The sequence below is a fragment of the Aricia agestis genome, chromosome 20 (genome assembly GCF_905147365.1).
Source record: "Aricia agestis chromosome 20, ilAriAges1.1, whole genome shotgun sequence".
NCBI lineage: Eukaryota > Metazoa > Arthropoda > Insecta > Lepidoptera > Lycaenidae > Aricia > Aricia agestis.
The window spans coordinates 7,873,854-7,899,232 of record NC_056425.1 but is presented as its reverse complement, the minus strand read 5'-3'; the positions used below and the strand labels follow the sequence as shown (position 1 = coordinate 7,899,232).

Genomic DNA, 25,379 nt, shown 5'->3' with positions numbered 1-25,379 from the left:
TATTAAATGATCTATCCTTCATCATATATAAAAGACATGGCATCATATTTAAAGCAAGTTAAATTTAACATAGGTATTATTATGTTCTTAGAGGAAATTTAACGAGTGTTCTTTACAGGTCGGCGATAGCGAATGTCCATATTTAGCTAATAATGTAATCTCATACAAAATTTCGCTTTCAATCTACCGCATTACGCTGGAAAATTGTGTCCACAGAATACGTAATAGTTCGGAGACTATTTGGCGAAGAGACTCGCAAAGATTTAGATCTTAGAAAAAAAACTTGTTTGTTTTTTAAGGTGAATGCTCTCATATTTTAGCACACGTGTAAACAGGCTTTATTTCGCTTAAATATATTTTATTTTGGTTTTAGAATTTTTATAGTCTAGCCTAATTTCTATTCAGAAATGTTTTTGCATCTAATTATATTTTGTTTTATGTGGACTATGCTACATATTTTTATTATTTACTCATTTAAGATTTTTAATATTTATTTCGCATGTATAATTATTACTGGTCAATTCATAAAATATTGTAATCACTCAGTACCGACTACCGACCTACTTAAGGTACATGCTCTACTTCTCTACATTAAATCTTTAACCAGAATTTATATCTTGTTATATTAATCTGCCATCTAGATAATTATATATTTTTTTTAATGAAATAAGGGGGCAAACGAGCAAACGGGTCACCTGATGGAAAGCAACTTCCGTCGCCCATGGACACTCGCAGCATCAGAAGAGCTGTAAGTGCGTTGCCGGCCTTTTAAGAGGGAATAGGTTAATAGGGTAAGGAAGGAAAGGGAATAGGGGAGGGTAGGGAAGGGAAGAGAATAGGGGAGGGTAGAGAGGGGAATAGGGTAGGGGATTGGGCCTCCGGTAAACTCACTCACTCGACGAAACACAGCGCAAGCGCTGTTTCACGCCGGTTTTCTGTGAGAACGTGGTATTTCTCCGGTCGAGCCGGCCCATTCGTGCCGAAGCATGGCTCTCCCACGTAAATAGACAGATTGGAGATCAAGAATCTAGAAAAGTCTTATTAAGTATGTGACTTTGTTTTGTGAACCTTAAAAAATTTACATGTAAAAAAAACACAATTATCCTTCGCTGACCTCAGCGTAATAAAATTTCTCTTATAAATAAAACAAGGATAAATAGCCAGGATGAAATGGAAACTCGGACAGGTTTGTCCACTCGCCCATTAAGTGCAGCAGGAAGAGGACTGGTAACCCAGTGGCCAACTGCCGTCATTCCGAGCCCGCGCACCCGACCTGCCGCGCGTCACCATGCAGCCTCGACCATGGACCTATCACCCCGAGGTGGGCTCCATTGTCTCCTAAAGAAAGCGCCCGACGCAGCCTGCATCCAAATTAGCGAAGAGAGTTTCGGCGACTTGCGACTTAGCGGCAGTGCGTACGAAACCGATCGCGGACGGGGGTTGACGTTTAATCGAATTTCGAACGTGTTTTTTTTTTAATTTGAAACTTTTTGTTTTTTATTGCAATTTTGTTGGCAAAGGTTCAACAGTAGTGGGACTGTTTAAATGACATTTTGTGTAGTGTAGTGCAATAAAAGGTGAGTTATTGATTGTCGATTTGATTAGATCGTAGTCTAATGATAATGGTTTTTAATATGGCTCAATAGTGCAGCCTAGATTATGTATCGTAACTGTAACGCGCCCTTGATTGAATATCGTAATAAATGAAACCAGAAGCCAAATATTTGATAAGGTTCCACATAATATTATAATGTACACACATAAATAATTCAGTAGTAAAGGTTAGTTATACTTCTAAAACGCATTAAAGTTTAAGCTACAAATATTTTTTTGTCACATAAAAAATCAGTACAATCACTCGAAGAAATAAATTAAATTAACGTGTTACAAAGGTTTTTAATGTTCCTTTAGTCTGGTCTGTAAGTTGGTTAAGTTTAATAGATCCTTTTAAGTGATTACAAAGTAATTGGTATGGTAATTAAAAGTAGATAGGCTGAAACAGGTCATTTTATTATCTCGCCTTATTTTGTAAACTAGTTCAATAATTGAGCTTATAAACTGGTACTAACTAGTACTAGATTTAATAGATTTCCAGGTAAATTCGCCTCATGAATGGAATTTTCTAGCAAACCTAACTATGATATGGTCATAGTTAGAATTTAAACTAGCCTTCTACCAGGTAACTCTGGTCAGTGGTCACACATTCATCTGTTCAAATTAGTTCCTGAAAAAAATATCTCCAGTCGAATACATAGAATCCTCCTTTTACGAAAACGGTTAAAATGGAATACCCTATTTCGTACATGAATTATTCTCGTTGATTATGCTTTGAAACTTAACCGAACAGCATTTTCAGGGTTCCGTATCTAAAGGATAAAAACAGAACCTATTACTATTACTTCGCTGTTATTTTTTCCGCCTGTCTATCTGTCACCGTCACCGCCGAAATGGCTTTTATCGCGAAAAATATTACCGGGTAATTTGGCACAGAGCCGCGGGCCTATTTCTAGTTGAGTCATAAATATATAGTTCCTACTTCAAAACCTTCAAAGTATTTACTTATCAGCAATAGTAGATACCTAATTGTAATCTATGATGCATACATTCTTTACTGTAATTAGCAACATTTTTGTGGTTGTTGATAAGCTTTTCTATCTCTACAATGCAATGTTATCGCCAGAAAAATAGCAATCGCTCTAGAATAGCAAACCCAAGAGGAAGATAGCCACGCGAAATGTTGATATTTTGTTGACAGTAGAATTCGTTATTATGAAGTTCATCTTATTGAAAATTGTAATAGGTACTAGACGTTGCCGCAGTACTAGATGTTGTTGGTGCGTTTTTCCTCGACGAAAACTATCTTTTAATAGCTGTCCCGGTGAACTTCGTGTCACTTAAAAACCTTCCCTGGACTTCAAGGATTATTTTAAGACTAAAGAAAGCAGAATCGGTTCAGCCGTTATCAAGTTATAGCGTTACTTACACAATTGGAAATCCGTTTTTATATATACAGATAGAGGCGCTCTATTAAATCTGTTATCATTAGAGTTTCAGGGCATATTATTACAAAAAGGGTAGCAGATAGCTAAAATCAACATAGCTCAAACTGCAAGGACTAAAAGCCATTTCAATCTCAAGTTTGTTCATTTAACAATTTATTGTAAACAAACAAAAATAACTAATTATTTCTTTATTATACTCGTACATGTTATACTCATACGTGGGAGAGCCATGCTTCGGCACGAATGGGCCGGCTCGACCGGAGAAATACCACGTTCTCATAGAAAACCGGCGTGAAACAGCGCTTGCGCTGTGTTTCGCCGAGTGAGTGTACCGGAGGCCCAATCCCCTAACCTATTCCCTTCCCTACCCTCGCCTATTCCCTTCCCATCCCTACCCTCCCCTATTACCCTATTCCGTCTTAAAAGGCCGGCAACGCACTTGCAGCTCTTCTAATCCTGCGAGTGTCCATGGGCGACGGTAGTTGATATCCATCAGGTGACCCGTTTGTCGTTTGCCCCCTTATTTCATAAAAAAAATACAATAACACATCGTAGCACAAAGTAGACAGTGTACTGTCTAACGGCCGTTCCCAATATTTGATCTATCTCTGGTTTTGCCCTACTAGAGTTAGGAATAGCTCACATTAGACATTAGAGACATATATTTTATATCAATTGTGAGCTATTCCTATCTCTAGTAGGGCAAAACCAGAGATAGATCAAATATTGGGAACGGCCGTAAATCACGTCGTTCAATCCAATGTTAAGCTGAACTTGTGATGGCAATCAGACAACGGATGCACACCGAACAACAGCAGATAGCATTCTTATAGATAAAGCAATGTTAAGGCCCTGTTTCATCACTTTCTGATAAAGTACCGAATAGGCTATTCACCACTTTTTGACAGATTCTCCATACTTGATCTGTCAAGTTAATTGGTGGATAGCCTATTCGTCACTTATCAGGAAGTGGTGAAACAGGCCCTAATAAATCAATTTATCCAATACAGCACTTATAAGATAAAACAAATAGGCATGTGAACGAAATAACACGTGTATGGAATGTAACCTAGCGTTCAGGCTAAGTGTGCTGGGGTCATAGGCCAACACAGTAACAATTTATGGACTGGATAAGTTCTTAGTATCGATGTATAGGATTCCTAATAGATGTAAACATAGAAATGTGGTTAACTACTCGTATGTTGTAAGTTGTATTGTAAAGTAGGCACCATAATTAATGATTAAAAGGCCGGCAACGCACTTGCAACTCTACTGATGTTGCTAATGTCCATGGGTGACGGTAGTTGCTTTCCAGCAGGTGACGCGTTTACTCGTTTGTCCCCTAATTTTATCAAAAAAAAACTTAACATGGAATGCAGGTGTTTCTTATTGTGCGGGAACCGTTTAATTTTTCGGGATAATACTTAACTGTCCTAGTTCTCAGGATTCACAGTAAATCCATACCAAACCTAAACAAAATTGATTCAGAGATGAACGTCAGGCAGACAGAAGAAATGTGACGGACATTTTAATATAGATATAGAGCTTTTTAACCAGCTTATGAAAATCGAAAGCCCATAAAATCTTTGGGCCATAATAAAATGTGTTAATTTCCATTTTAGTTCATTGAGAGCAAAAACACTTTTAGTTTCGTCTGAACTTAATTTACTAAAATGTTGTATTGGCGTGCTTTTTCACACTTTGTACTTCTATACATGTTATAAAACAAAGTCGCTTTTTTCCCTCATGTCCCTTTAAACTACGCAACGGATTTTGATGATTCTTTCAGTGTTAGATAGCCCATTTATCGAGGAAGGCTATATGCTATATTTTATCACGATAAGACTAGCGAAGGAGCGAAGAAATAAAGGAAAATGTGGAAAAAACGGGGAAAATTATTTGAAAGGACCAACTTGAACGCGCTAATCTCAAGAACTACTGGTTCGATTTGAAAAATTCTTTCAGTGTTAGATAGCCTATTTATTGAGGAAGGCTATAGGCTTATGAACCTATAGCCTTCCTCAATAAATAGGCAATTAGCATATTTTATCACGCTAAGACTAATAGGAGAATGTGGAAAAAACGGGGGAAATTATTTGAAAGGGCTTATCTCGCGAACTACTGGAGCAATTTTTATGTTATTTGGCACAGATAAGAAGTAAACCACGTGAAGGATCATAGGCTATCGATTTTAATAATTTTTCAGTGGCTATATATTTTATACCAGTGCGACGCCGGGGCGGGATAGTACCTAGATAAATGGTTTTCTTGTATATTATAAATTTGGAAGTGCGTCTGTCTTTTACTCACTCACTCATGCCGGCTCAACCGATTTAAATATGTACATTGTTAATAATTAGGGCCTGTTTCACCACTTCCTGGTAAGTGCCGAATAGGCTATCCACCGCTTAACTTGTCAGATGAAGTATGGAGAATCTGTCAAAAAAGTTGTGAATAGCCTATTCGCCACTTTATCAGAAAGTGGTGAAACAGGCCCTTAATATTCTTTTACTTAAACATACTTTGAATCTCCGCTACCCTATGGTAGCTCTGGACGAGTGAAAAATGGAAATGTTAAGTTGTCGTGCGAATTTCTGCGCAATAGATTTTAATTAATAACATAATATGGGATAAAATAACAACAAACAGAATATACACGGAAACGCTAAATGAACTTACTTTTACTGCGTACAAAAAGAAATTACTTTCAATGGCCAAAAAACTGCAGCACGCATGTGCAGGGAAAAAGTAAAAGAAACCTACGACCTCATAACCTACAAAGTAACTTTTTGCGCATACGCATTCGAGATTAAATACAACTTGTTTCCCGTGCCTTATCTTAACTTCTTAAGGTGCAATGTCAGATAAAGAAATGTAGTGTATGTTCACTTTATTCTAATGGAACCTCTTCACGTTGGTCAAATACCAAAATACTATTTTGAATGTGTAGTAATCGCCTATGATTGGTGATGATCTATGTTGATTGTGCATGCTTATAGGCTGGGCAAATATGGTACCAATCATGACTAGGGTTGCCAGATGTCCGGTATTTAAGCGTACAGTCCGGTATTTTCGAAGCCTGTCCGGTAAAAAATAAAAGGTCATACCGGACAGAACAATGTCCGGTATTTTGAGGAAAGTTGGTGTTACTGGTACCTAGTTTCGGGTGATTTTAATTTTTTTAGAAGCTCCTACCTTACCTTTATTTCGTTAAGTAAGTTATAGTATATAATGGCGACCACAATTTAATGACCGCATTTTATAATATAAAGAACTGTATTTTTGCGACCTTCCGTACCTACAATACAACACCGTTTGTCCGGTATTTTTTCGCGACTCACCACCTGGCAACCCTAATCATGACTATGATCATAGCTGAAACTTTGGGGCACATGATGCCTTAGATGTTGACCAAGGCAGAGAAAAGAAAGGCATCAAACGTATAGTACATTATATGATTTGAGAAATGTATAAAGAAACATTTTTGCATAATTTATTGCGCAAGCATAAAAATAACTTATGGACTATGGTGATATGGTCATTGACTCATTGATCTTTAGGTCACAATGTCAAACGACTGATTTGAAAACGTATCAAAATATAAACAGATGAGTGATGATAAAAAAATAGATTTTTTCTTCAAAGACACAAAGCTTAGTTTCCTTTCTCGTATTTTATCGTTGACACTATTATTATCTACTCCTAATTAATGCACATGATATGGTAATTTCGTCCTAATCGTATTCCTCTCTCCTCATCATCATAACCTGAATGTGACAGCCTGGCGTAGAATATTAATTACTAGAGAGTACTACCATATAGGGACTAATGAGTTTGATGTCCTTGATACAGTCAATTTAGAATTTTTTATTCTAGAAATCCTTGATTTGCTGTACCAAGCTGTGTTTCCATAATCAAAGTACAACGATGTCCTTGATACAGTCAATTTAGATTTTTTTAATTCTAGAAATCCTTGATTTTGCTGTAACATTTTGTATGCTGTAACGTTTCCATAATCAAAGTACAACTTGGACAAAGCTTATTAGATCCAAAGTCCTTATAGTCAGGAGTTTTAAGTAAGTGTTAATAAGTATAAGTGGTGATACTTAAGTCCCGGAAAGGAGAAAGGACACTTTATCTTTTTTTTTATGAAATAAGGGGACAAACGAGCAAACGGGTCACGGGATGGAAAGCAACTTCCGTCGCCCATGGACACTTGTAGCAACAGAAGAGCTGCAGTTGCGTTGCCGGCCTTTTAAGAGGGAATAGGGTAATAGGGGAGGGTAGGGATGGGAAGGGAAGGGAATAGGGAAGGGCGCAAGCGCTGTTTCACGCCGGTTTTCTGTGAGAACGTGGTATTTCTCCGGTCGAGCTGGCCCATTCGTGCCGAAGCATGGCTCTCCCACGTCATCCCGGAAAATGTACGGTTCCCGCTCGATAAACGTATATCTGTGGAACGGAATTGCGGGCATCTATAAGTTTTAACGCATTGGGATTTGGGACGGACGACCGACACGACTGGCGAGAGATCAGGCGATGGAGCGACTTTTTACACGCCCATCCGACGCATGGATTACTCAACTTGTCAGACAATCAGGTGATCAGCCTGTATTGTCTTAATTAGAATTGGAGATAAATATTTTCCAACGCGGGATTATAACAATGGTTATTTTCAACATTGAAAATATTTGAAAATAATGAAGAAGAACCTATAGAACATAAACCAATTCGAAAGACAAAGCAATATTTACAGTAGCCTAATAGCTTGGAAGTAACTGCAGTAGCTTGAAACTCTTCATAAGCTTTATGAAGTCTTCACCACAGCTTAAGACAATAAGGCATTATCGTTTAAGCTGATATTGACTTCTATGAAACGATTTTGACTTACTTAAGAACAATGCCAGGTAAAACACGTACGGTGCACACGTCTTACTGATTGTAGAGAAACCTATTTCTTAATGAAAAAGCAAAATCTTCTATATATATGTATACGAGCTGTTGCACGCGTTAAGAAGTATTATTATATACAAACTTTCATCCCCTATTTTAACCCCTTGGAGGTAAAATTGATCAAAATCCTTTCTTAGCGGATGCCTACGTCATAACATCTACCTGCATGCAAAATTTCAGCCCGATCCGTCCAGTGGTTTGGGCTATGCGTTGATAGATCACCATGTCAGTCACAATATATATATACTTATACATATATATAAAACTCAAACTCAAAGGTGACTGACTGACATGCTAAGAAATGATATTGATCAATTCTACCCCCAAGGGGTTAAAATAGGGGATGAAAGATTGTAACCCTTTTTACGAAAAATGGGGAAACGTAGGTGCATGAAATTTCGCACAGTTATAGTTTATATGGTGAAGGAGTGCATCGAGCTAATATTATTTTAAAATTATGCTTTTATCATACAAATAAAACGTTACACAAACTACGACACTACTATAATATAAAATAAATAAAATATATTTTTATTCAAAATGGGTATCATGATACACTTTTTGAAAGTCGAACGAAGAAATTACGTTGCCTACCACCGGTTCGGGAACTACCCCGCCGAGAAGAACCGGGCGGCGTAAGAAACTCGCACGGGGCCATCTTTTACCAAAAAAAAATGGAAAATACTACAAGGAAAAATGGCAGATTTTTGAGTGACAAGCCTATATGAATTATACTCTTTTATTTATGGTTGAAGTCTGTTGACAATACGACAGTATCCCCGCGTTCCATTTGATGTTAAAAACGATCAAAACGCTCAAAATGTCTCCTATTTTGAGCGTTTTGATCGTTTTTAACATCAAATGGAACGCGGGGTATATATTAAGTCTATGGTTGACAACAAGTTGACAAATTGAAAATGGATTATTGTTTTTTTTTATTTAATTTTAGATACTATTAGACAATGCTTAAACGGCCAGTCTGAGATCTGCTGAGTCCCAGGGACAAGAATTGAAAAAAACTATGAGGAAGTCAATATTTTTTACAAAATATAGGTAGTAGTCCTAATGTCGTTGCAAGTAAGGTCGAATTTCGACCATTGGGCGATCTCTAGTAAGCTTTATTTGGCCTTAGAATTTCGTGTTATTTTACTAATTATTAATTAATGTCTTCTTGCTTTTAAAAAAATTATACGATGAATAAGTCCTTGTCTGTGAAGTATGTCTGTGTGAATTTTATAACATTTTAGAGTAAGGACAAACCATTAGCTACATTAGCAATAGCGTTTATAATTTGCCATCTTTTCATCACGTGCCCTATGTAACGCCAGATTGTGTGCCTTATTTAAAACTAAGTCACTTAAGTCGTTACTTTTACTTCAAATGCTCTAAGCTAAGAGGTAATAAACAGACCTAATTAAAGAGCTTTTACTGGTTTTCATTTACTGGTTTTCAAGTTTATTGTTCTTTGAACTTCTAAAGGAGATTTTTTCCCTCTTAACATATGCCTCTACGTATTACATATTATCATTGCAATCTCATAAATGCGAGAAACCAATATGGTTTGCGCGCGAAAGTGACTTCTGTATGGCATACAAATCATACTCGAATTAACTTATCGAATCGACTATCGATGATCTACTCGATTCGTACGATTCGTAAATCGTATTCGCTACTCGGCATGCATCTGCGATTTTGGCACGTGATAAAGACTTGGAAATGACTTGACTACATTAAAGTTAGCGTAAGCGCAGACTATAGACAGTAACCAGAACCAGAAATTACCCAACGTTTGTAAGTTCATGTTGCAAAGTGTGGGGGCGATGCGATTAATTTTTAATAGAAATCCAAAAAGGAGGAAGGACTCAATTCGATCTACTATATTTTTAATGAGCCATTCAAAATTGGAACAGGCAACCTAACTAACTTGTGGGCTGCAAGTCTGTCAAGTGTCAACTTAATGTGTGCTTTGCTGTGTAGTAAAAAAGTTCCGTTTAGAATGTTTCACTTAGAAACTTGTGGTTCGGTATCGCGTCGCACTGCAAAGCAACGCAACAATTGAAGAAAGCACCAAGTGGACTTCACCTAAGCTTAAGGCCGGCCGCAAATTGTCCGAAATTTCTGATCAGAAACATATGAACTGCCATCCGATCAAGTACTCTGGTGTTTCGTCCCAACCAAGGTTTTTGAGCCCAGTGGGCCCAATCACCAGATATGAATTTTTAACATTTTTTTAATCTGGCGATTGGTCCTAAGTATTTATTTTTTATGACTTTTGGGCTTATGTCCGTAGGGCTAGCAAAAAAGTTGTAGATTTGAATAAAAAACAAAATAATTGCTTTGTATGAAAGCATTTATTAAGATATTTATAGAAAAATAATACAATGGACATGTATATATTAAAATTTCTTATGACATAAATAATAACAAAAGTACTTATTTTCTAAATAATCTAATTATATTATTATTGTATAGTTATTTCAGTTTAAAATTTATTTATAATTATTATTTTTATATAAAGCATATGTATATATTTCTTTAATTGGCAAATTATAGGTATATAATTTTTTTTGTAAGAGAAAGACTAATTAATTAATTAATTTTATATAAGTAAGCTTAATTCAATTACGCGCCATTGTTGTGGCAGAATGTTAAAACTATAAGTATTTAATAAAACCTTTATATCAACAACATTCTGGCAATAAAGACATTTGAATTTGAAAATGAAAAATATTTTGTATCACGTAGGTGCTATGGCAACTTTATGCTGGGCTCTATAATGGGCTATAGCCCGGCTGAATTTTATTTATGATTTGAATACAAAAAAAAAAACTTCTAAAAGTCTATCGTACAACTAAGATAGAATCATTTTACTATGGGAAAACAACCATTAAAATTTCACGCAGTACCTATTAGAGCAGGTATTTTTTTTAAAACTTGATTCGACGCAGTATGTTTATAATAATAATAATAATATAAATTTTAAGGTCTTAGATATTTTTTAGTGTTAGATATGTTTCGGATCAGAAATTTCGGACAATGTGCGGCTGGGCTTAATCAGCATAGTCTCTTCTAACAATTATTATATCTGACTTAAATAAATATTAAATAAGTTATTATTTATGTAATTAATTATTATTATTTTGTATTATTATTAAATATTAAATATTTTCTGTTAATGCGGTGTTGCAATAATTAGTAAAATGAAAACTCGTATATCCAATACGTGACCTATAATATTATGTTAGATATTTTTTAAATTTACAAAACAATATTATGGTTATAACTGATTATTTTTGTGCCAACCCTACTTCAAAATTTCTTGCCAGAAAACAATGAATCATAAAATTGGGACCAATCGCCAGATGATAAAATGTTAAAAATTCATATCTGGTCATTGGGCCCACTGGGCCTAAAAACCTTGGGACGAAGCACCAGAGTACTCATCCGATCGACGTCATCTGACACATAATGTCAGATGCCTGCCGGAACGCACTCTGCTCATATATTTTGTATCTGACGTCCGGTCCGGGTGAGTTGTCAGATGCCGTCTATCGGATGGCAGACATTTTTAATTGCGTTCCGGCGGGCGTCTGACATTATGTGTCAGATGACTCAGATGACGTCGATCGGATGGCAGTTCAAATGTTTTTGACGGATCGCGCTCTCTCTTACATTTTGTACTGAGCCGAGTGAGCTCGAACTCGCCGGAAGGAAATTTCGGATAGTGTGCGGTGTGGCGGTCCGGCCGACGTTCAAATGTTTCGTATCAGAAATTTCGGACAATGTGCGGCCGGGCTAAAATCTCTTTATTTCTTGACACTATATTTCTAAATTCTAATAATATGTCAGTGCTTGTCTCGGGGCGTAGACTGTAACACGTTCGACAACAATGTGGCTCTTAAGTTTCAAACAAGGACATTTTACGAGCCTGACTGACATTTCCAATAAATATTAAATATTCAATAAACTCTCTATCGAAACGGGGGCATGCGCCTACTTTCCGTGTTTTCTTCGATAAATTATGCACGGATGCGTTAAGCGTATTGTTTTTGTACGACAATAGGTTTCTCGAGAAAAGTCCAACTACAGGCCGAACATTATTATTGAAATGTTTACAACTTCTGATTATTTGTTGCACGAAGGTTGTGTTAGTTCCGCATGAAATTAAGCTGCGGACACGCTTGGCTGTTGTTGCGAATTGCCTATAGTGTGCGCGTATCTTAACACATTTTATGAGCAGAAGTTTATGAACACTGCTTTATAAGTGTTACGCTTATAACTTTATGAAGCAGTGCTTATTTTACTAACGTTTGTTAAAGTTAATTGTCGATTTAATGACTTTTTATCTTTCGTTTTTTGTGGCAACGAAAGAGAAATGGTATTTTAACAAGCTGTTAAGATTAAACGGCGTAAAATTGCCACTAAAAATAATCCATTAACAAAACATTATAACTTTATCTATCTATATATTAATACGTGAGCCAAAAACTTTGTATGTGAAGAAACGTAGGTGAATGAAATTTTGCACAGTTATAGTTTATATGGTGAAGGAGTGCATCGAGCTAATATTATTTTGAAATTATGCTTTTATCATACATTTTTTTAACAAATAATACATTACACACACTACAACACACACGCTAGGAAAATGACTGATTTTTGAGTGACAAGTCTATGCATACGAATTATACTTACTCTTTTATTTATGGTTGAAGTATGTTGACAAGGTGACAAATTGAAAATGGATTATAGTTTTTTTATTGAATCTTAGATACTATTAGACAATGCTTTCACGGCCAGTCTGAGATCAGCTGAGTCTCAGGACCCAGAGACAAGAGTTGAAAAAAATATGATAAAGTAAATATTTTTTTACATCCTAATGTCGTTGAAACTAAGGTCGAATTTCGACCATTGGGCGATCTCTAGTTAATATTAATCCATGATACTTATATTATAATTATAAAAAATCCGCTGTGTATGTACTGAATAAATGTTTATTATTATTATTATTTTGCTGTAATTTGGTATGGAGATACTTTGAGTCCCGCGAAAGGACATAGGACACATTTTATGCTGGAGAACCGTACGGTTGTCGTGCGATAAACGAGTTTTGGCGCAACAGCGTCGCGGGCGAGATCTAGTCAGTTAATTATAATAATTTTGCATAGCAAATGGATGCGTGACAAAGATAAATGACTCCAATAGCACCCAGGCGCGGTCGCAGACTGAAATTTTGGAGGGGGTCACTCACTATACTAAAAATTTATTGGCAAAAATTTCCTTTTATTATTGGGCATAATTTTGAGATTTTCAATTTGACCTTAGATTTTGGGGGGGGGGGGGCATGTCCCCTGTGACAAGCTGAGAAGTGCTCATGCTGCTCGATTTAGAGTCCGCGCGGTTTGTGTGTAAATGACAGCGCGCCTGCGCCGCTATTTAAATGAATCGTTACATACTATTGCTAATGATCTCGCGGTGAAGCGGCCTAAGCGCGCGTTCGGGCGGTCGCGTATAAATCCAGCCTAAACCTCATTAGTCCCTCGATCGCGGATTCTTGGAAATCTATTGTTATTCTAACGTTATCGCGGTCGCATGCGACATGCACACTTGACTAGGTGGTCTTTAGTTTCGACGTTAAACGTTATAGTCAACGACATGACGAGTTGGCCTTTAGCCAGTAAATTAAATGGTTTCATTCAATGAATTAGTTACTGCCAGTAAATTAATTTTAGTTTCTTTCAATGAATTAGCTAGTCATTTAATCAAATAGCTGATTTGACCAGATGACTGCGACAGATGTAAAGTCTTTGATTCAACGTCGATTGTTGAACCGGTTGAACTGATCTAGAGCCGCGGCACACATATACGAGTACGACAGGTTTCATCCTTGCATTCTTTGGGAGTTCGTGCGAAAGTATTTTTAACCGACTGCGGCAGGAGGTGTGTTATTTGAGTGGATGTATATAATTTTTTCATTTTTGTGCACTTTGTTTTAATTAATTTCGATCTAAATGCAAACAAAATTAATTATGTGGCTATAATGCCAATTTTAATATCACATGGTATTTTTATTGAGAGTTGAATTGAAAAACATTTCCGTGCCTATTACAGATTATCAAACACAGTATAAGCATAGTATACGATTTAACAGACTACATTTAGTATAGTCATTTCGGATATAGAAAAAAAAATTGGTTCAAAGTTTAAGCGGTATAAAAGAATTAAACGCGAGCGAAGCTCACTTTCAAAATAGCTATGAACATAAAATTGAAAGGAAAGTAATGTTATGTACAACACCCTTTAGGGCCTGTAGTGTCCCTCATAATTATAGAGTTCACTGTGAAAGTAGCAGCACTAAAGTAACTTTTTTTTTTCACTTTTGTATGAATAAATTCACGACGCTCGAGTGCTTGCCTATACAAATTGCAAAAAAAATTGCTCTTTCAGCGCTGCTACTTTCACAGCGAACTCTATGTACACCCATGCAACCCCTTTTTTATGCCCAGGGGAAACCCTTTATCGGTGCCCCGGGTTGGGGATGTGCCTCAGTTAGCTGAAGCACCCCGGGGGTATGTGCGACATCCGACGAGAGGCGTCGGGCTTACCCACTAAAACCACCTTCGGTTTGCTTTAAACACAGGTCTAACACAGGACTCCCTCCACGACCGGCCGGTCTACCTCAGAAGGGATCGGACTTCCACCAAAGTTAGGAAACACTTAGGCAAACTGAAGCGTTCCCCTCAGCGCCGGGACTATCTATACTAATATTATAAATGCGAAAGTATCTCTGTCTGTCTGTCTGTCTGTCTCGCTTTCACGCCAAAACTACCGAACCGATTGTAATGAAATTTTGTATACAGAAGCCTGAGAAAGGACATAGGCTACTTTTTTTACTGGAAAAAAGGGTTGTAAGGGGGTGAAAATACGAAAATTTGTTCAAATTAAGTAAGTTCCAAACATTCATACTAGATGGCGCCGTGCGTCTCTTACATCGCGCTAACACTTGCCCAACATCTTTCTATAAGAGGTGGTATCATCATTTTCGATTGTTATTTCTTTTTTGCGTTATTTAATAAGTCAGTACTTTATATTATATAATATATACAGTGACGTAACCTTAAACCTAACAATGATAAATAGTTTATGGGTGAAGTTGTGTAATTGGGGGGCTAAATAAGCTTTAAAATTTGGCATAAAATATAAAGTTTAATTTTAAAAAATGAAATATTATGTGCACATTGCACAGCTGTTTTGATTTAAGGGTTTTTTTTATAAAAGCTTTTGACACCAATTTTGTTGACATCGCGCGCTATAAACTGAAGTCCACGCGGACGAAGTCGCGGGCAACAGCTAGTAAGCTATAAGCCGGGCAGGTTACCCAAGCGCACCCTAAAGTATCAACTAAGTCTTGTAACTTGTTACATCCTGTATAGTAACTTATTTGACGATTTTTTTCTTCACAGCTTAGGCGATGGAGAGCCTACCACGTGTGATACTGAGCATAGCTTTAGCCAGTCTGCTGCCCATACCTGCAATCAGCAAGGAGGTGGCCAAGGAAGATATCCCTCACTCGAGACAGAAGAGGATCCTGTGGATCACCAATGATGGGCGACTGGCCCTCCCCCCGGGGACGTCCATGGCCATCACACCCTCGTTATCCATGCCCTTCGTCCGGCATCCACCCAACGGGTTCTTGTCGAATGTGACCGTCAGTTTTCCGTTTTCAAGTAAGTTTATAAGATTTATTTTTTTCAATATACAAGATGTAACATTAGGGTGTGTATGGTCGTCCATCCACCCTAAACTTTAGGGTGTGATGGGTACTTTAGGTGCTAAAGTATTAACACTTAATTTTGTTACACCCCGTAGATATTCATACTAATATTATAAAAACGAAAGTGTGTAGGTATATCTGTCTATTACCTCTTCACGCCCAAACCGTTGAACCGATTTTGCTGAAATTTGGTATGGGGATACTTTGAGTCCCGGAAAAGGACATAGGATACTTTTCATCTAGGAAAAATAGACAGCAGACCCACGTAATTTGGTCGCGTCATGTCAAACCCGACTAAATAATGAGGTCCACCATCTGCGTATTAATTAATTTCTTTGATGGTACCATCTTAGTGTAACAACCATAGAAAATAAACGTTCTTATTCTTTAAATTACGATTAGCTGAGGGTTCATTTCCCGTAGTTAAAATCAGTCCTAGTTTAACTGGTATCATTGCTAATAAATAGCGGGCAGCAGTTATAAAACCAACCGACGTTTATAGCTAATCTACAGGGTTAATATAAATTATTCAATTCCGAGACTTTACAGAATGAATACACTTTAAATATAAGCTTCCCTAACGAAAAAGGGGCATTCATTCAAAAGGTTTAGCACTTTAGTTAAAAATATTTTTTTTCAAGTAGGACAGTTGGTGCGGAAACGTTTATTTTATATTTTAACGGCCGTTCCCAATATTTGATCTATCTCTGGTTTTGCCCTACTAGAGATAGGAATAGCTCACATTAGACATAAAATATTTATTCCTATCTCTAGTAGGACAAAACCAGAGATAGATCAAATATTGGGAACGGCCGTAAGAGTATATTAGGTAATGAAGAAAAGTCTTTACACGAAATAATTAATATTCACCTCTAAAGATATAATTACGATTATTGTAAGTTCGTAACAATCTTTAGTAACTTAAAGTGTACGGTGTACCGTGTATGAATTCAGATTCATCTTAATCCAAATGTGAACAAAATACTAGATGGCACCCGCATCTCCGTTGCGCCAAAATTCGTTTATCGCTCGGGAACCGTACATTTTTCCGGGATAAAGGTATCCTATATCCTTTGCCGAGACTCAAAGTATCTCCATGCCGAATTTCAGCACAATCGGTTCAGCGGTCTCAGGTCTGGGCATAAATAAGTGACGGATAGACAGTCTTTCGCATTTATATTATTAGTATGGATTACAATAGATCTCTATAACGGGATAGTCGGGATCGAATGATAGATACAGTGGGGCATTGTATGCATCACAGATTCATTTCAGTATTATTTAGGATCTATAAGGGAACATACTCTTATTGTCGCACTCAGGAACGAATATTAAGTACTTAAAGGTAATTAAATAAATATTTTGACAGATAATATACGGGGCATAAAGTTAAATAATTTAGGGATAATATTGTGATAGGGCCTTTGTCAAAATCTCATTCAATTACAGTTAAGTAATTAATATTCGTTTCTGAGTGCGGCAATCAGAAGTGTCATAAAGTTTACGAGTTGTAAATTATAGTATTCATATTCTAAACTGTACTGAACATTATAAACATGGGACTAATAAATATTCAAATGTTACAATTTTTACTCTGTGTAGTGTGCAATTATGAAAATCAAATATGTGTTCTCCGTAAGTTCTTTTACTTTTTCGGCTCCATCTTTTCTTAGTGTCTAAACCACAGTATAGCAATATTATGTCATATTGCTATACTGTGGTCTAAACACACCATGCCGAAGATCCGCGGTTCGGCAGCGGAAGTTCGGCATGATTCCGCCTGCAATGTATTTTAACACCTCCATCGTGGGTATCGCAGACACAATAGATTTTTAATTGTATGCGGCAACCGGCTGCCGCTTGGGGATTGATGGGAGCGTGAAAAGGTTACTGACGGACTCACTTTCGCGTTTAAAATATAAGTGAGAATTTCTTAGCCAATACCTTAATAATAAATAATTTTAATAATAAATAACATTTCCTTGAACTAACCGATACTAAACTGATAAATTCTTATTCCAGTCGACTTCGACAAGCTCGGTTTGACTGACAACGAGAACCCATACGGAGATCTGCCGCCGATCTTCGCGCGGTCCATGGGCCGAGCGGCCGCGTCAGTCATGGCAGACTACGTGGGACAGTACCTGGACACGCGGAGAGGAAAGAGAGCCGCCCCGGAGAGAGAGACGGAGAAGGCGGCGGTGGACAAGTTCCATGGAGGAGAGAGGTAAGGATTGAGGGTATGCGGTTGCGTTGAGCTATGATGGATGGACTGCAAACATATAGCATGGCGAATGGGCCAAATGGTGTATGAGGAATGAGGGTACGTGGTTGGGTTTTGCGTCGTGATAAATGGATTGCAAACTTGCATGGCAAATATGACAAATGGTCTATTATGTGATTGTCTATCATGGCTATTAGTGTAGTCAATCATGATGAAGGCACCATTAGCAGCAGCAATGCTCTAAGCTCTACCGCCGATCTTCGCGCGGTCCATGGGCCGAGCGGCCAAGAGTGTCATGACTCATGGCAGAATACGTGGGGCAGTACCTGGACACAAGGAGAGGGAAGAGAACCGCCGCGGAGAGAGAGACGGAGAAGGCGGCGATAGACAAGTTCCATGGAGGAGAGAGTTAAGACAAGGGTGTGCTTTTGCGTTGAGTTGAGCCACGATGTATGGATTGCAAACGTGTAGCATGGCGAATGGTCTATTTACTGATTATTTGTAATTGCTGTTAGTATAGACGAACATGCAATCAAATGAGATAATTAGCATCAGCGATTAGCGCAGGTCCAAAGTGTTCAAGACGTCCCTAAATAGATGTATGTCTTTAAATGCTATACGAATGAATACAAGGATTACGTCTTCATCCTTGAATCATTTTAATACAAACTGCCGCCGATCTTTGTGCGGTCCATGGGGCGAGCAGCGGCGTTCCATCCATTCCATTCCCTTCCATCATGGAGAGACTACGTATCCCGGAGAGAGACGGAGAGTAAGTTTCATAGAGGAGATATGTAAGGAAGAAGGAGATGCGGTTGTTATGCTTTGGGCCATGGTGGATGGATTGCAAACGTGTAGCATAGCAAATGGTGTATTCTATGATTATCTATCGTGGCTATTAGTGTAGTCGTGTAGGCAATCTAACAGGACGACGCGACGCGATGAAGGCATTAGCAGCAGCAATGCCCTAAGTTCTGCGCTAAGAATGATTATCCTTTCAGCACAGAGGTGGCGCGCTTTATCACCTTCTGAATTCTATCGCGCATATTTACATGATCTCGTGCTTAACCCATCAAGCCCCATAAGCTCACCGGTGAGCGAGACACAATAGAATAACAATAGATTTCCAAGAATCCACGATCGAAGGATTAATGTTGTGTAATCCCAATTAAATAGAGAGCTAATTCAGCATATTCTCTTCATTTCTCCTGTTATATATCAAAGATAACAACAAGAAATTCGCACTCCTATTGAATACGCGTCCCCCTATACTGATAAAAAAAAACTCTAGGCTAACGTTAATCCATGCCATTTTTGACTGTCAAATATCTTTTTTAATGCATCAGATAAGGACAGGAACATAGATTAGTATTTTGATATCGTTGAGATTAACATTATTTTTATTTAACTTTAACCTACCCTAACGTCTACCAATATCGTATTAGGATGGTGGCATTTCGGCTCACTTTCACTCGTCCCAAACGTGAAGGATTCCACACACGAGCCAAAACGTGACGTCTGTAAAACGTTTAAGTAGCGACCTGAATCGAAAGTAATTGTTATATAATACACGATTTGATACGAATACGATACTGTGATAGAATAGAATAGAATAGAAGAAGTGATAGTTTGGGTCTATATATTGTGTAGTTGTACATTTCTATTTTTTAATCCCGTAACTTAGGTTATGGTCGGAAATCCAAAGGGCGAAATCGAAAATCATAAGTAGGTTCACATTTGTGAGTTAAGAAAAAATCCGCTGATATTGTCATAAAATAATTGTTATGTCACCCAATAGGTTCGATGTTAAGAGCATTTAAATAGGCCTGTAGTCATCTACAGCAGTGTTTCCCAACCTGTGGTCCACGGACCCCTGCGGGTCCGCGAGAATATGTATAGGGGTCTGCAGTGTCATCTCTGGACCATACATAATCCGACTTTTGCTGTTTATTTCATTAAGGGAGTCCGTGAAAACTGTGCTTGACTTCCTGGGGGTCCGTGGCTGAAAAAGGTTGGGAAACACTGATCTACAGGGTATTAACCTACCAAATTATGAAATGTTAACTTTTCGGGCATAAACATAACATTTTATACAGTGTCCCTAAAAGACGATTTAATGCAAAAAGCTCGAAGGCTTACCGTACGCAATTGCTTTTCGATTATAACGGGCAATTGTTTGTTGCCGACTTACCACAGACCTGTCATAAACAACATCAAAACGGTAAAGCCGGCGCATCTGTGCTCATCATCAGTTTTTCTCACGCCAGACCTCAGTATTCTAGAAATCTAACCAATAAATGGCTTATAGCGATAAATTTAGCTTTATATCTTGTTTGTTCGCATCGATCTCGAAAACTATTGGACCGATTGTGATGAAATTTCGCACAGACATAGAGCAGACCACGAGGTTTGACATTGGCTTACTTTTTAGTCTACAAAAATGTACCGTTCCAGTGGGATTTTCATTTGAAGTCACGGGCAATTTATCTTTGCTAAATACAGGGTTTTTGTTTCAGAGCCATAATGTATGGCATTGCTGAGGACCTCCTGGCCAACTTCGGTCTCTCTGGCAAGGAGTGTCTCCTTAGAGCAATATGCGAGACCCACGCGCATCCACTTACTAACTTCGGCTTCGTGGGAGAAGTTATGAAGTTGTTCTTTAGGTAAGACTTACCATAAAAACACACACGAAGTAAAATTGTTTTTTATTGTTTTTAGAAAGATTTAACTTGAGTATTGTATCTAATTAGTTGTAGTTTACTTATGCCTGTTTTCACCAACCGCCTCCTAACGCTAAGTGGTCCCCTATCGGCCATATCCTTCAAGATTTCACGAATTTTTGTGTGTCACGTTCGTCCTTAGGGCGTAAGAACTTTTGCAAAACATTACTTTTTTTTTAAAATGTGTTTGTTTTAAGAGATATTTGACCCGCAAAGATCGCTAGGGAACACTCAGCGTTAGGAGACCGTTGGTGAAAACAGGCATTAGAACCCTAAGGAAATTGGAATAAAAGCTCATAAAACCTAAATCCCTTCTTCGACACTCGGGTAATAGCGTCAAGCAAGGACCAATCTCAAGAGTCAAGACCCTGCAAGGACTAGCCCATGCATACCAAAATTTCTTTTAAGACTTTTTTTTGGTACATACCTTTAATCGAAATCAATTATCATCAATCTATTCTTTTTTGGCACAGCCCTAGCAAATCTCCGTACGCGGAACTTCTAGAAGAATACGTAGAAGCCCAGAAGACGGGGGAGTCCACGGGCGAGTGCTGGCCCTACTACAGGCTGTGCCCGAAAAGTTTCTTTCAACCATCAAATAAATATTCGTAAGTAAACAACTTTTGTCTGTTGCTGACATACAATTACATACAATTTAATATTTCAGAAGAAAGATTGGATTGTAGGTTGGGCACAGAGATATAGAGTAGACCAGGGGAATTAAGGATAGGAGTCGAGAGGTAGTCGGACAAGGTATTATCAATAAAGTTAATTCATAGGCAGATGGCGGAGATTATTGGTCGCTTTATGCCGAACTCAGCCGACAGATCACGTCATGTGCGGCCGAAAAACTGACACCGCCGCCATCCCACGACCATCGCTGGCGCCATCAGCCATCCTACACCACTACGTCCTCCACACGCTGAGCCACTACGATGGGCCATCGTGTAGAGGCGCAATAACATTGAAGTGACATAATCCGACCAAATAACGTAGGTCCGGCATCTGCCTATGAATCCATTTCCGAAGAAAATCATCAAACCATCGAAATGACCACTTAACACTAGAAATTCAGTGATTGACTTATTACTAGTTATCTCTTTCGCTCACGAACGAATACGCTTCTACATATTGTGTACTTTAAAAGGGTAGCGATATTTTATTTGACCGAGCTTTGCTCGGTATTCAATAAAACCCGAATAAAATGTCATTTTCTAAAAATGATTCCTAGCTAGATCGATTTATCGCCCCCGAAACCTCCTATATACTAAATTTCATGAAAATCGTTGGAACCGATTCCGAGATTTCAATTATAATATATAATACGAGTTTTTCCCCGCGGCTTCGCTCGCGTTAAGAAGACGTATTATTATATACAAATTTCATACCCTATTTTAACCCCTTGGGGTTGGAATTTATCAAAATTCTTTCATAGCGGATGCCTACGTCATAACATCTACCTGCATGCAAAATTTCAGCCCGATCCGTCCAGTGGTTTGGGCTGTGCGTTGATAGATCACCATGTCAGTCAGTTACCTTTGAGTTTTAGATATATACAAGAGTTGCTCGTTTAAAGATATAAGATTAAAGAGACAAGTAGCGATGGGATCAAAGTTCTATGTGACCGATGACTGAGCTAAAAACTTGTTTTAGAAAAATATAAATTTAAAAATAATAATATGTAAATAGATCTGAATATTTACATATAGAATTTAATTTGCTTTAGATGTGTGCTAAGATGAGCAGAAAGTTAGCATAATTTCGCAGAATAACTTTCCCACCTGGTGCACGAAAATTAATTTTGAATAAGTGGCCAATAAATTAAAATATTTAAACAAATATAATATTATTTTAATACTACTTTTAAATATAAATTCATGTTAAGTTTTATTGCTATGATTTTATTACATTTTTTTGCACGCTATTCATTTATCAACTTTTATTTTCTTGTTCTGGTTTTTGAGGCTATGTGGTCGCTGGGTTTTTGTGACTAAAACAAACGCCGCACGTGTCACTTTTTCAAGATACTAATAATATTTTTAGGGTTCCGTATCCAAAGGGTAAAAACGAAACCCTATTGCTATGACTTCGATGTCTGTCCGTCTGTGTCTAGGATGAAACTCAAAAACGGTATAAGCTAGATAGTTCAAATTTTCACAGATTCTACATATTTCTGTTGCCGCTATAACAACAAACACTAAAAACGAAATAAATTAAATATTTAAGGGGGCAAGGGGGCTCCTAACGTGATTTTTAGGGTTCCGTACCTCAAAAGGAAAAAACGGAACCCTTATAGGATCACTTTGTTGTCCGTCTGTCCGTCCGTCCGTCTGTCAAGACCCTTTTTCTCAGGAACGCGTGGAGGTATGAAGCTGAAATTTATATCAATTACTCAGGTCTACTGTCCCTTGAAGCTGTGAAAAAATCAAACTTCTAAGCCAACGCAATCAAAAGATACAGCCGTTTATGCCGCAAATTTTCAACACTTGCAAGGGAATCAAAACCTACAGGGTGCTTCCCGTGAACTCAGAATCTTGAAATTTGGTACGAAGCAACGTCTTATAGCATAGATAAAGGAAAAATTACGAAAACCATAAATTTTTAGTTACATCACATAATATATATTTTTTTAATAATTTTAAACTTACTACCCATTTCCTCATAAACGCGTAGAGGTATTAAATTGAAATTCATACCAAATACTCAGGTCTATAATACCTTTAAGCTGTCGGAACCCTCGGTGCGCGAGTCCGACTCGCACTTGGCCGGTTTTTATTTAAACATTTTTTGCTCGGTATCAATGATGACAATTACAGGTAGTACTTACCTAATGTTTATAAAATACTCAATTGTATTTAAATACTTTAATAATAAACTTTAAAATTAAAATAAAATAAATATTGAAGGGGGACTCCCATACAAAAAAACAGACTTTTCGGCCTATTTTTGCTCTATAATGGTACGGAACTCTTCATGAGCGAGTCCGACTCGCTCTTCGCCGATTTATTTCTCTATAACGATAATACGGAACCCTTCATGCACGAGTCCGTCTCGCACATAGCCGATTATTTTATTCTCTTGTCATTTCACTAAAGTTTTATCCCAGGACATCCCTTTACCCTGGAAAGGGCAATAAAGTAGTATTTGACCTGTACATCCCAGGGCATCCCTACGCCCTAGGACAATTAAGTAGCATTTTATTTGACCTTTATTACCAAGAAAAGATCGTGGAGCAATTACCCTCAAATAACAGCTCTACACTCTACAGCCAGTCCGGCAGGTTTGAAGCGAGTGGATGATGGACCACTTCGCTACCGCTTTACAAGGAATAAATTATTTTGCAACTTGCATCGTAATTACTTGGTCTTGGTAAGGAGCGTTCATAAATCACGTGAGACTTTTTCGAGGTTCAAAACCCGGGGAGGGTTTTGAACCTCGAAAACCTCCCCATAATATATATGTCAGATGAAAATAATACATTTTATTGAGAATAAATTGGTTTATGTAAGTATGATTGCAATATTTATACTTTTTTATTAAGACTAGAAAAATTGTTTGCAAATCATTTAATAACAAAATAACGTCGAGGCTTGTAATTGGCTTTTTATAAACCATCACATATAGCATATTTTATTGTAGCTATTAGTAAGCCACCCAAATATTGCAAAATAAAATAAAATTATTGCTTAGTGTCTAGCCATGTCAAGTTGTAACTATAAAATCGAATGTCACTAATAAAATATTATAATTTGTATTGGGACTTGTGAGTTGTGACTTGTGACTTGTGCCCCAGCTCCTATGTCAGTTTCGGTGCGGTTGGCAGTTGGATGAATCATTCAATTCTCGCCTATATCACTGACGTAATTTATGGACGCCCCTTAAGTGCAAGTTATTTTCCGTGAGAAAATTGGATGTTTCTACTGAAAAGATACCACGGCCTACAGAAAAGCGCATGAAATAACGCTCGCTCTGCGTAACACAAACATTTAGTTCATAATCAAAAACAAAGAACATAATGCCCAATGAGACCTAAATTTTTTCTGGAAATCTGATGTTTCTATTTTTTTTTTATTCCAGAAAGAATGCCGAAGGTCTGCACAGGCGACAGGAGCATGACGACATCGACAACAATATAATAGATGTCAAAGCCATGTAAATAAAAAAAGTAAAAGTAAAACGTTGGGGCACCACAGTTTATTAAGGGGGCGACTAACCCTAAAGTGTCGATTTTATAATTCATTTTTATACTTGAAAATAAGCACCGAATTGTTTCATTTTCTAAAATTAGATACTACATTATAATATTTCCGAGAATTCGATCTGAGCAAAAACACGTTATCTTAAAATTTTCTCGATAGAAAAAAATCACAAAGATGCGTCTAATTTTCACGAATTTTTCATTCATTGCTATAACCGTGCATTGAACTAAGTTAATATTTTAACACAATGTATAAAATTCTATCATTGAGAGATCGACCTAGCGGATTTTTAAAATGTTGTATGTTAATTTTCGAGTTATTGAGAAAAAACTAATTTGGCGATGAGTCCGCGTCGTCCTTTTTCACCTGGCATATGAAAGACGGGCCGCGTGAGTGTGAAGAGAGAAGGACGATGTTTGATTTTTTGGGTTAGTCGCCCTCTTAAGACAGAATTTTTACACCAAAGGTCTGACTATAGTTCTGCCTCTAACTTTGCATGAAGACAGATCT

General features: G+C 37.5%; 1 protein-coding gene across 2 annotated transcripts; it reads left to right on the top strand.

The window, feature by feature from the left end:
- The first annotated feature begins 1,268 nt into the window (after positions 1 to 1,268).
- LOC121737138 lies at positions 1,269 to 24,866 on the top strand. Of its 2 annotated transcripts, none has more exons than XM_042128704.1 (6): positions 1,269 to 1,577; positions 15,416 to 15,679; positions 17,749 to 17,953; positions 20,467 to 20,613; positions 21,144 to 21,278; positions 24,748 to 24,866. In XM_042128704.1, exons 2-6 carry the CDS (start codon positions 15,424 to 15,426, stop codon positions 24,824 to 24,826), a joined length of 822 nt encoding a protein of 273 aa, XP_041984638.1. In that variant the 5' UTR covers positions 1,269 to 1,577; positions 15,416 to 15,423; the 3' UTR covers positions 24,827 to 24,866. The 2 variants fall into 2 exon arrangements, with proteins under 2 accessions (XP_041984638.1, XP_041984639.1); XM_042128705.1 differs by having other exon boundaries at positions 21,144 to 21,282; positions 24,748 to 24,796.
- Positions 24,867 to 25,379: the final 513 nt, after the last annotated feature.